At 33.8% G+C, this 13,255-nt stretch overlaps 1 protein-coding gene across 3 annotated transcripts; it reads right to left on the bottom strand.

Moving 5' to 3' along the window:
• On the bottom strand, nt 4,750-7,732 carry LOC109330476. 3 transcript variants are annotated; one of them, XM_019564666.1, is made up of 7 exons: nt 7,450-7,732; nt 6,121-6,521; nt 5,999-6,026; nt 5,695-5,768; nt 5,387-5,550; nt 5,146-5,226; nt 4,750-5,010 (listed from the first exon to the last, which is right to left on the bottom strand). In XM_019564666.1, exons 1-7 carry the CDS (start codon nt 7,613-7,615, stop codon nt 4,962-4,964), a joined length of 963 nt encoding a protein of 320 aa, XP_019420211.1. In that variant the 5' UTR covers nt 7,616-7,732; the 3' UTR covers nt 4,750-4,961. The 3 variants fall into 3 exon arrangements, with proteins under 3 accessions (XP_019420211.1, XP_019420210.1, XP_019420212.1); XM_019564665.1 differs by having other exon boundaries at nt 5,387-5,562; nt 7,450-7,730; XM_019564667.1 differs by lacking the exon at nt 7,450-7,732 and adding an exon at nt 6,594-6,746 and having other exon boundaries at nt 5,387-5,562; nt 6,121-6,540.

The following is a 13,255-nucleotide window of genomic DNA, read 5'->3' as shown; positions in this document are numbered from 1 at the left end:
GCTTGTCAAATGGGTAAACAAACAAAGACTTCTTTTAAACCTAAGCACATTGTTTCTTCTGATAGACCATTGCAGTTACTACACATGGATTTATTTGGCCCCTCAAGGACAAAAATTTATGGTGGTAACTATTATGCTCTTGTTATAATAGACGATTTTTCGAGATATACTTGGACTCTATTCTTAGTTCATAAGAATGAGGCATTCAAAGCCTAGTAAAAGCCTTTAGTGTTTATGCTAAAAGAGTCCAAAATGAAAATTCACTAAAAATTGCTACTATAAGAAGTGATCATGGGGGAGAATTTCAAAACTCTTCATTTGAAGAATTATGTTAAGATCTTGGCATCAATCACAATTTTTCTGCTCCTAAAACACCACAACCAAATGGTGTTGTAGAGAGAAAGAATCGGTCTTTAGAAGAACTGGCTCGTACAATGTTGAATGAAACTAACTTCCCAAAATATTTTTGGGCTGATGCAGTAATTAGTGCATGTTATATTTTAATCTGAGTTTTTATAAGACCAATTCTTAAGAAAACCCCATATGAACTCTTTAATGGTAAAAAACCAAACATTTCTCATTTGCATGTATTTGATTGTAAATGTTTTGTTTTAAATAATGGTAAAGATAACTTAAGCAAGTTTGATGCAAAAGCTGATGAAGGTATCTTCCTAGGCTACTCTCTTACGAGTAAAGCTTACATGGTATGATCGTCTAACAAATTTTCTACTTGTAAAGGGATTTACCAAAGGAAAGGTCGACGCTACATTCTTTATAAAGAAAATAAATCATCATACTGTTCTTGTTCAAATTTATGTAGATGATATTATTTTTGGTTCTACTACTGAGGTTTGTGTAGTGATTTTGGAAAAATGATGCAAGGAGAGTTTGAAATGTTCATGATGGGTAAGTTAAATTACTTCCTTGGATTACAAATCAAACAATTTGATAATAGAATTTTTGTAAGTCAATCCAAGTATTGTAGAGATTTGCTAAAAAGATTTGATATGGATGACTGCAAGCCAATAGCTACTCCTATGGGATCTGGTACTTACGTTGATATAGATAAAGCTGGAAAATGCATTGAAATATCAAAGTATCGAGATATGATTGGATCTCTTTTATATTTAACTGTCAGTAGACCTGATATCATGTTTAGTGTATGTCTGTGTGCATGCTATCAATCTAAACCAAAAGAATCACACTTAGTTGTTGTTAAGAGAATCATGAAATATCTTAAAGGCACAACTGACGTTTAGTGAGTAAGGTATATAGAAGTCTCGGAGAGAAATATTATCATTACAACTCATAATATTTAGTGAAGAAATCTCTTGTGCTACAAGAGTACTAGACTTAGTCTTGGTGGACAAGAGTGACAAAAGTATTAGTGAGTGAGTAAGGTACATAGAGGTCACTTGGAAAGGGTGTTTTCCAAGAGTGACATAAGTATTAGTGAGTGAGTAAGGTACATAGAGGTCTCGATGTGAGATATTGTAATTACCACTCATAATATTTAGTGAAGAAATATTTTGTGCTGCAAGAGTACTGGACGTAGTCTTTGGTGGACAAGAAGGTGAATCAGTATAAAATCTCGGTGTACTCTCATATCCGCTTGGAAGGTGGATGGGGCATTTGTCAAACGGTTGGCATGACCATAAATTCATAATGCCCATCAAAAGTCCAAAAAACCATCTTGTGGGTGTCTAAAGGGTTGACCCTGATCTGGTGATACCCTGAGCACAAATCAATCTTGGAGAATATGGTTGTGCCACCCAATTCGTCTAATAACTCATGAATTGTGGGTATTGGAAATCCGTCAGGAATGGTAATAGAGTTTAGAGCCCACAATCCATACAAAATCTCCAATTGCCATCTTTTTTTCTGACTAAGAGAACTTGGGAGGAAAAAGGGCTAGTACTGAGTATAACAATACCACATTTAAGCATGTCTTGTAGCATGGTTGTCATGATTTCTTTTTAGGAATATGGGTAGAGGTATGGTTTAATATTGACAGGGGCAGAGTTTGGGAGGAGGGGAATGAAGTGGTCATGAGGCCGAGAAGGGGGTATAGTAGTAGGGGTTTGAAAAATGTTGTTATACGTTTGGATGAGGGGTAGGAGGTTGTGATGGATAGGTGGCGTGTCATTGGTTGTGTTTATGGAGTGTTGAGTGGGTATAATGGTGATAGCATGAAAGGTAGCAATACTATCTGTCTGAAAAAGTCTAGTGAATTGATGGAGGGTGGATGGTTGTATGTTGATAGATGGTTCTCCAATTAAAGTGATAGTCTGGTCTCCCACAGTAAACTACATAGATAGAATTGAGAAGTCAGAAATAATGGGCCCTACAGTGCGAAGCCACTCAATGTCAAGTACCACATATGCCCCCTTAATGGGAAGTAGGTAGAATGGAATAATGAACTCCTGATCTTGCAATGTGATTGGTGTTATCACACAGACCACTACAATATATATGTGCCCCATTACCTACCTTGACCGAAAATTGAGGGGTGTGAGTGATGGGTAGGTGTAAGTGGGATGCAATCCTTGGTTGCAGAATGTTATGAGAGCTCCCTGTGTCAACCAGTACCATCATAGGATGGTCAAATAATGAGCCTGAGAATTTGGGGGTCTTAGGGGAAATGTGGCCCCCTAAAGTTTGATCAGAAATGTGAAAATGAAGAACATCCTCAGAGTAAACAGTGGGGGTCCATAGTGGTAGGCTTATCAGCAATGGGCTCAATAGCCTGTAAGGTAGAATCTATGAGTGAGGTGAGATCATCTTCCAACATTAATAGGAATTTTTTGGTTAATATTTGTGTCCAGGAAAATATTTTTCGTCACAATTGTAGCAAAGACCTTGTGCCCGTCGCTCTTGCATTTATGTAGTGGATAATAAGCAACGGATCGGGAGTGGGGAATTAGGAGGCTGTGTTTGGTGAACTGGTGGTGTGGAGGTAGGAAATTTTTGAGGGTATGGTGGGCAGGGTGGGATGTGAACCGTGAGGGTCTAGGGATGGTACGATGGGTATCTTTCACTTTTTCCTCCGCCAGTTTAGCTAGGCCTAAGGCTTCTGAAATGGATTTGGTCTGCAAAATAGCTAATTCACGTTTAATTTAAGGCAAAAGTCCAGAAAGAAATTAATTAAGAATGACTTCTTGTGAGAGACCTCAAATACGATTACATAATTTCTCAAACTGCTTTTGGTACTCAGCAACAATCCCCATTTGCTTTAATTTAAATAATTCAGCTTGGTGATTAGTGTAGGAAGATGGGCCAGAACGAGTCTCTAAATCTCGTGTCAAAGTCTGCTAGTCGGATAGTTGGGAGTTGTGGAACATCCATTTAAACCAACTTAAGGCTTCCCTATGCATATAGAATGAAATCATAGTAAGACGTTGATCATGAGGTACCATGTAAAGCTGAAAAAATTGCTCAACTTGAAAAACCGAATCAAGGGGTTCTAAGCCATTAAATGGAAGTTGTAATTTAGGTGGTCTTGGTTGTGATGGTGTCTGTGGGAAATGTGGAAATGAAGTTTGTGGGTCGAGTGTGGGGGTAAGGTGTGGAGGAGGGTTGGGACTGTTATGAGTGAGGGGAGAGGAAGAAAGGTGAATTGGTGTACCTTGTGGTGGGTCTGGAGGGAGGAATCTGATATCAACCAACTTTTCTGTGATATTGTGCAAGACTGTGGTAATGACAGCATGTCTAGCATCATGTTGCTCTTGATGTTCCTTCAATTTTTCCATGAGTAAAGTAGAGATGGAGTCATCAAGATCTTTTTGGATTGTTTTGGGAGGCATATGAGGAGAAATGAAAGCACCAAATTGTTAGGAAGGAGATAAGATTAAAGATATAAGAAATACTTAAGAAGATTGTAAATCTAGAAAATTCATTCATGCCTCCTTCATTCATCATTTACTAATTTATAATAAAAGAGTAGTGAATTTAATTGATCTAAACCATACACATGGCTAGATCAAGGGTGACAACTATTCATAAGAGAAAATATTCCCTAATAAGTTAGAGACTGAAATTAATCCTAATCCAAAAAAGTAGTCTTTCATCTAGTTGGGTTTTGTAATTCATGTTTCCAGTCTTTCTCCAATATCCTAGCCACTATCAAGTGATAGGACGTACTGAACTTGTGCATAAAAGGCACGAGTTCCCCAGAAAATCGCAGTCCTAATCCACAATTTCAGCGAACTCATGGATGCCATCTACGACTCTTGGGCGATAAAAAGGTGAGGTTACTTTGCTGTTTCAATATATACACACAAAATTTTCTCAAATAATCAATTATGCATCAGATATTTTAGGTGTTAAGAAATAGACAATTGATTATGCAAAGTGTAGGATCAAATCTAAACAAGGTTCCTGTTGTGTTGCATATACACACAGATTAATAATCCTGATGAAGAACAAGTTTTCTATATGCAGTTTTTTATCTCAAAGTGAGAATAGATTAGTTTGATGGACTTTTTTTCTATCTTTTTCCCTCAATATGAGCAATGGTTTTTACCTGCACCCATTAGCCTGGTACCAAGGAAAGAAAAGGAGCAAATGAGCTAAAGGCAAATAGAACAACAGAAAATAAATATAAAATATATGCACTGCACTGTGAATCATTCATGATTAATTATCATTGACTCTCCAAGAAAGTAATATAAATGTATGGTGAATGATGTAATGTCTGTGTATAAATCTTTACACTAACAGTGCATAGATATGACACTCATAGAATAATCATATCACAATACATCCAAAATCCTCTGTATTAAATAGAAAATACTTCCAGAAAACATACATGCTTCTAAGTGGTAACCACTTAAGTCTTTATGCAAATATAACGGGTCCTTTTAGAACATAAACTTTCAGTAGAAAAATTACACGGTAGAAAACCAAAGCAAAACTCAACAAAACTAGGGTAGGCAACAATAATATTACTAATGAATTCGACATTAGGCAACATTGACGGGTTGTGCAGGCACCATTCTCTGAGTTTGACACCTGCGAGTGATGAGAATTGATTAATAAGTGAAATGCATGAGCACAAATGTGATGCACAATTTTATCTTGAATCGGAAGGTGTTCAATTTCCACCATCTTACGATATAGAAGTAAACCGATTGAAGAGAAAATGACCTGTTACACTGTAGTCTGGAAGCATAATTATGATTATTGCAATTTGCACACATCCAATCTCCACTACGCCATTGTTTTGCTCTGATAAGTACACATAAGTAAAAAGTATTTAAATTATGAGCCTTGGTAAGTGTAAATACCTAGCATTATTGAAGAGTTTAGATGAACATTGGTAACGAAGTGTTTAGATGTACAAAGATAATAAATATGATACAAAGCTCATGTGCGAGGAATTAGTTACCCTTTTCCAAGGAGTGCAGGTATAGGAAGTTGAGGTGGAAACATTGTGGGCAAAGGCAAACATGGAGCCGAACTCGAGTTTATGCTCGCGTAAGACGGGAAGACTCCAGGTTTTGGATCTGTACTGGTTCCAACCACTTGTTCTAGACTTGTAAATGTTTGTTGCTGATCATTTGTCTGCACAATAAGTAAGACTGTAAGAAGAGAAGAAAAATGGGAGAAAGAGAGAGAGCATATGCAAACTCTCAAGACAGAATCTTAAAACCATAGCAGAAGATCAGAAACAAATTAAAAAACCAAAATCCTTACAGGTCCAACATTCAATCGCTTCTTGTCCAAATCATAAACCAGGTCTTCAGAAGCTAACCGTTTCGTCCCAAGTGCTTTTCACCAAAAAAGTGGAAAAGGCAAGATTTTAACATCAATTGCTACAAAAATTTCATCCTCAATATTAACAAAATAATATCTTATGAGTAATGAGCCCAAGGAGCATTGGCAATCATCTATAGTGTATTCTGAAACTTGCGCACTCACACAAACAATGATAGACATTCTGCTTATGCAATTTTCACTTACAATATATACTACACTCAGAAAGGAAAGGAAGTCATACCCGGTGGAAAAGCATTGCATTTTTTACACTGCAAATAATTTCAACATTGAATCAGAAAACAATGAACAACTACAACACTTTCATAGCTCATCATCATTTTGAAGTAGAATTCAAGACCATACCTTTGAACGTGATGAGTAATTATGGAAACCACAGTTACAGATCCAGTCCCCACTGCGCCATCCGTTTGGAACAGATGGATTCTGATTGGGGGAATTTTCATACGGAACTCCAGAACTATAATTTCCCCCGGGTAGCCATACAGAAACCGGATGGACACCATACTTATCTGTTCCAGTAACAGGCCAATTGGAGTTTAAATGAAATGAATGCGACGGGGCACCATTGCCAATCAATCCAATATTCATCTTATGTTCTGGTCCTCCAGAAGCCCTGGCAAAGTAGTTTAAATAATTTGGGAAAGATGCTGCGGTCATTGCCATTGCTGGCATGGCTGCTACTTCCTTCGGTTGTCCGCACTTCTTGCACTTCTCTCTTGATGCATAATTGTTGTTAGTGCAACCTATTGTTCCATTGCATACAAACCCAGACCCAAAAAGCAGCCAGAGGGAAAGGAAGCCAAGAATACGCACACCAACCCGTCCATCCCACACAAAATACACATACAAAAAGCACAAACATCTCAACCTAGTGGATAGCATGTTCTTCATCTCATGAATATCATAAGCAAAAACTCGAATCCCATGCTAAAGATGAGCATCATTTTTTTATGAAGTACTGGGAAATTTCTAGACATGTATGAAACAAATAGAACACAATGTATAGTGGCATAACTCTGTCCTTGAGAGCGAAAAGATTCTAAAACAAATAACATAAAGCTAGAATACGAATGAAATTACAAGATGAAGAATTTTGTTGTCACAGAAGAATTCTTATGCTAGTAAGTAGTGAGAAGTGACTAACATTTATCCACTTTGCAAAAGAATGCTCGTTTTCAAGCCTATAAGGGTTTATTTGCGAGTTGGGTTTCGGAAGGAAAGGAAAGGCTTTAGAGTCAACCCACTAATGTATTTCATAGCTATCAAGTCTTCCATTTCCCTTCCCTCCAAAACCCAACTCGCAAACAGACTCTAAGGGTTAGTTTGAGAGTTAGATTTTGGAGGGGAAGGAAGGGAAATGGAAGGCATGAAATACACTTGTAAGATGACTCACAAGCACTCCTTTTCCATTTATTCCCCTCCGAAATCTAACTCCCAAACAAACTCTACCGGTTCCGATCCAAAAACGGATACTCTCATCTAGCTCTAACACTTGTATCAAAAGCTAACAAGGACTCAAGACTAAACCACTGAAAATTTAAACCAAAATACACTTGTTAATTTTTGAATGCTCAACGTGAATGTCCAAACTCATTATTCCCCATATGCAATGCAAATGATTAAAAAAAAGAAGAAAAGGTTTGTTGATTAATAAAAGGGGGAGGGGCTAACCGGTACAGATCCAATCACCAATACGAGGAAGCCATTTGGAATCAGAAGGAGTTTTGGTATCAACGAGGAGTCGTGGTTGTTTACATCGATTGCAGAATGATCTGAAAGCGTAGTTTCTGTTGTTGCAACTACTACACTCCCAATCTCCTTCTCTCCCTTCACCCATTCTCGTTACACTGTTTAATTCAGAGTTAACTTGCTCTATGTGTTTGGGGGTTGAAGAGATGAAAGGAGATATATGGGAAACAAAGAGAGGGAGGGAGGATCAAGATGAAAATAATAAGGAGGAGGATTTAGTGATGAAAAATAATAGGCTAAAATCTTATTTTATTTTAATGTTTTATTTTGGTACTCTTTTCTATAATTAATAATATTTCTTAACTCTATCGCTAATAAATCCTAAATTCTTTTGCTAGGATTTCAAGTTAGGATATAAAATATCATTACAAATTTATGATTATTGTTATGTATGTAATAATGGTTACATGTGTCAGTTATGTTTGTGTAACTGTTTTTTTAGTCAAGTAAATAATTGTTACCAACTGTCACACGATTCAAGTAATCTGTTACGTAGATATAATATCATATTATTCAGGTCAAGTAATATATAACTTAGCATTTTGAAAATGATTCAAAAAATTTCCAATTCTTTCAAAAACAATTTTAAATTCCTTTGAATTTCTTTAAGCATTGCTACTAAATATAAATTGAGCATAATGATAGAAGTATCTATTGAATACTTAGACTCTAATTTTCTTGAAATTTGATCTTCTATGTCTTCATAGTCTTCTTCATTTTTCTTCTTTTTGTGATCTTCGTATCTACATCAAAACTGTGACAAAGTCAGGAGCAAAATCTTCTTCGCAGTAGTACCAAAAATAATTTATACAAAAATATACATAATTCATCAGATATTCATTTTTCTCCTTAAGTCTTGTTCTATTTTAAAGTGTATAATCATTTAACAATTTCAAAAGAAGCTTATCTAGAGGGGGTTAAAAGTCGGGAGAGACAACCACGAACTCTGGAATAAATTAGTTCCTTACTCAAAAAAGTGAGAGAATACATTTGCTATGCAAAACACCATCCGATTTTAAAGTAGCACAATCTAATTCAAAAATTTCACCCAATTGAGCACGTCTACCTTTGGTAGTACCCAAAAAAGTACAAACTCGCAGAAAGTTATTCATACACCTATCATAAAAAAGTACTGGAAAGCTTTAAAGACCTTATGATTTTTCACCATCATCTAAATGGGAAATCGAAATTAATATGCTCATATGCATTTTGATGAAGACAAAGCAAAGCTTAAACAAGACAAAGTGAAAAAGAAATCATCAAGCTACAAGAAGACATTAGGATATGTTGAACAAATTTATCTTAGATTTATTATGCTTTTATTATTCCATCTTATCTATTTAGGTCTAAAATGTAATGAGGTAAAGCCTTAGACGTTACTTAAAAATAATGACATTTTTTTTAAAAATGATTTATTATACAGATTGTTGGAAAAATGATTTTTTCACCATATAAGTGATTATGTCTTAACTAAGGTCAATTATGAGTTGTTGAAACCAGATAACCGATTGCAACTAAGTATTAATTAATTAACTAGTATCTACAACAGAAATATAATCACTTTAAAGAGCTAGAAGCTTCACACAAGTCATAGATTAACAAGCTTGTAATTTTTTTCTTAAGATTATGACGCTTTAGAAAGAACTCGACCGAGAGAAAACCGGAGAGAAACTCTTGCTGGGAGAATCATGACTTTTCATATAAAGTCTACTCAATCTTCTTTAATATTCAATATCATGATTGTTAGAATAAACTGCTTAGAGATTGTTAGTGTGTTGTTAGAGTTCTATTTTATGGTAATTCTGCGTGATAAATGTGCAAATTCATTCACAACATACAAGATCAATTTCTTTAAGAAAAAGAAATGAAAATAAATGAAACATCTTTTAGATTAAAAGATAGAGCTTTGATTAGGTTTGTTTTTATTAGAAATTCATAATTTCTAATGGTGGACATCATATATTTAATATAATTATATCAACTGTTATTTTTGGGTAACAAACAAGTTATCTAATTATTGACAACCAAAATTCTGACAGTACACCAATCTGCTTCTTTGGTTTTAACTTGTCATTCCAAGTTCTGCAGTACACCAACATGCGTTCTATCAGTACACCAACCGCGTTCTTAGCTTTGACCTTTATGTCTCCAAATTCTGGCAGATACCAACCCGTGTCTTTGATTTCACCCTTTCAACTCAAGTCTTGACAGTACACCAACCTGCGTTCTTGGCTTTCACCCTTCTACCCCAAGTTCCGGAAGTATACCTAATGGCATCTTGGTTTCACCGTAACTTTCTATCATGCATGATAAGAGCACATTCCAATCATCTTGAAGATGACTCAAATAAAAAAAGAGACGATAAACACTTTCAAGCAAAGAGATGTGGTCAAGGAAATTTTTATGGACCTTGACAAAATTATCATTCATTTCTTTACTGGTTACTTACCATGATATCTCACGAACCTCATTCCACTTGTTATCAGGTAAGCAACAAGTAAAGAGGGGCAACTGTGAATACCCACTTTTGTCCGACCCATAAATTCCCTAAAACTACTTTGTTCGATCCATTGTTCAACATTTATTAGGAATAAACTCTAATGTGTATTAACCTTAGAAGCATTTTGTGAAGCATTGCAAAATATGACACTAAATTTTGTATGTAGCATTACTTTGTTATATAGGCTTGCCATATTAAGCATTATGTTAAATAATTTGATGGGCTGGTATTTGGGCCTTTAAGTTTAATCATATTAGCCATGACATTGTTAATATGCATATAATAACATTATAGTTTTCTTATATGTTGTAAACACTCAAAGGCAGATTGCTAATAATAAGTAGACATATTAATATTTAATTTGATAGTGGTGAATAGAAATTCATAATATAATAAAATAACAAATAGGTTGAAAGTGGTCTCTAAAATTGGGGGAACCACTATGTGAGAGTGGATTGTTACCCAACTTTTAGGGACGAAAGCTATTTTGTTGTATTTGGCTTTAAGTAAGTGAGGAGATTGGTAAAAGAAAAATAACACAAAAAAGGCAATAAAAAAGAGAGAGTAACATATACAAAAAGGGTACAACACGTAAGAAACCAGGAGAGAACCAGAGGGAACTAGAGCAAAAGGTATAGGCTTTTGGCAATAAAAGAGCGTAGAAAGAGAAACTATCCTGAGATTCAAAAACAAGTAAAGGCAGGAACCTATATTGAAGAGACATATGAGTCAGAGTATACAAGAGGAAAGCTAAAAAAAAGGGTTAGTGATCATGTATATCATAATTTTTTTTCTCTTAATATTTTAACATAATGTATGTCGTGCCCCGGTTTTCGGTTATGCGACCTCTTAGAGTCGCCACTACATTTTTAAAGTTAAAAATGTAGAAAAATCTTTTATGAGCTTTTGGATTTTTGATATCCAGGTTCGGGAGTCGGTTATGAGGTAGGAAATGTATTAGCACCCTACCCGCCCGCCTTAAGCGATACCTTCATTAAAATATATGACTTTATTGGTATTATTATTATTATTATTATTATTATTATTATTTTATTCAATTATTTGATTGATATTTATTCATTTTATTATTAAGCCTGACAATATTGACTTTGGTCCTACATACCCCATTAAGGGATCAAAGCTTACATAGTTCTTTAAGTAGAAAATGGTTTATTAGTTGAATGTATTTTAATTAAAGAAAATATATTTTTTAGTCAAAAATATATTTTTTTGTAAGTGTTATTTATTATTATAAAATTTTTTTCTTATTTGGTTAATTTTATTGCTTAAAATTTTTGGAATTAAATTGATTTTGAGATTTAATCGATTGAAAAGAAGTGGCGTGGCGCGACCTTTCGAAGATGATCTGAGAAGAAAGAGCCTCCATGACGACCTTCTCTCCATCTTTGATTAAGTCTTAAAATTAATTTATTTCTTTTAAAAAAATACTTATTAGTCATGTTTATTTAAAAATGTTAGATTTGTAGATGTATGGTTTGAAATGTTAATATATATATATATATATATATATATTCATATATAATAACAAAAAACAATTATGTATTATTTAAATGACTAGGGTAATACTTGATTTAATTGAAAAATACCCTAAAATACTTTGTTTTATACTCTATTCGATATTATTTTTTGGAAATCAATGTTCTTCATTCATAATTGATGGATGATTACAGAGAAAAAATAAATAAAAAACAGTTGCTAAAATTAAAAAATTAATAAAAACAGAATATTAATTACTTATACAATAATGATATGCTATTTATTTTTATCCATTATCTAAAAAAAAAAATTCCATTTTTTATGTATAATGTCCTTATTAAATTTTATATGGTAATTAGTAAATTGTTAATACCAAATTTATTTTTTTAGATTTAATATTGATAGTATAGTATACAAAAGAATTAATTAGAACCCATTAAAATACATAAATGTAACATTAACCTTACACTGTGTAGGCTAGGATAGGGTGCAACTTGCCTAGAGTGAAGGGTACACGTGGCGGAATGTTAGAAGACTTGGAGCACTCGGACATGTGGCACCGTAGGATTCGCTGATGGGAAGGCTGCACAGATTCCACTGTGGTCTTGCCCTTACGTGATCCTGTGCCTATAATGGAGGGGCGATCCGGTGTGGCAGGATGCAGAGTACCCACGCTAGTCAACGTGTTGATGAAGAAAGTATGCAGGATCCACGGCTGTGCTTGATCCTCAAGGCAGGAGCACAAAGCAATGATACTCTCGCCCGCACTGGATCTTTTCTTTGGTTTCTCACTTCTCTCTCACTGTTCAAGCGTTTTTGGCAGATTTCACAATGTTCTTTTTGAACAAAAGGAGGAACCATTTAACACTACCAAAACTAACTATTTATATAAAAAATTAACCCTAACCTAATTCTAATAACTTGCTAACTGAATGGTCATCAACTAATCCATAATCCCAAATTTTTTGGGGCCTAAACCAACCCACTAAGTCAGATTTTACTTGGTGTTTTGCATTATTTTTTTATTTTGTGAAAATTTAATTAAACCTATTTAAATATATTTTAATTATTTCTCATATTCTATAAATTCCGAAAAATAAATAAATAATTATATATTAATATGCTTTAATTTTATAAAATTATATTTTTAAAAAATAAAATATAAAAAAATATTTTTTTGTTTCTTTGGTATTTAAAAGAGATTTTTAAGAATATTTCTCTTATTTCTATTTTAAAATTCGAATTTAATTACAAAAATAAAATAAAAAATATTCTTAATTATTCTTTACTTATTATATAATAAAATTTGAAAAAATGAATAAAATGAATAAAATAATAATACAATATTATTTTTATCCCCTTTGCTCATAGAAAAATGATTGTGGGCTTTTTAGGGTCCATTTTAATTTAATTCTTTTTAGTTACTTTTATTAATTTGAATTTTCGGTTAACCCAATCACTTAGATGTAGGAACCTTATCAACATAAATTAGCATTATCATTTGTTATATTTTCGGTTAACCCAACCACTTAGATTTAGGGACCTTATCAACCTAAATTTAAAATTATTACTCATTATACTTCTTCCATACATGGTTGTAATTATTATTTTTATTCATTGATACTAAGTAAAAAATGTTCTATTGTTTTCAATTTAAACACTTTGAGCTTTTTCTGGGCCGGACAAAATTGTGTGTTCACAATATATATCATTAAGTTATACACTATACAT

The sequence above is a fragment of the Lupinus angustifolius genome, chromosome LG17 (assembly GCF_001865875.1).
Source record: "Lupinus angustifolius cultivar Tanjil chromosome LG17, LupAngTanjil_v1.0, whole genome shotgun sequence".
Classification (NCBI taxonomy): domain Eukaryota; kingdom Viridiplantae; phylum Streptophyta; class Magnoliopsida; order Fabales; family Fabaceae; genus Lupinus; species Lupinus angustifolius.
This window is presented reverse-complemented; position numbering and strand designations above follow the sequence as displayed.

Coding starts and splice junctions, on each gene's coding strand:
- LOC109330476 (XM_019564665.1), bottom strand. CDS start 7,615: ATGGGTGAAGGGAGAGAAGGAGATTGGGAGTGTAGTAGTTGCAACAAC. Junction 5,769..5,998: donor ATGCAATGCTTTTCCACCGG/GTATGACTTCCT, acceptor TTTGGTGAAAAG/CACTTGGGACGAAACGGTTA. Junction 5,227..5,386: donor CCTGCACTCCTTGGAAAAGG/GTAACTAATTCC, acceptor TGTACTTATCAG/AGCAAAACAATGGCGTAGTG.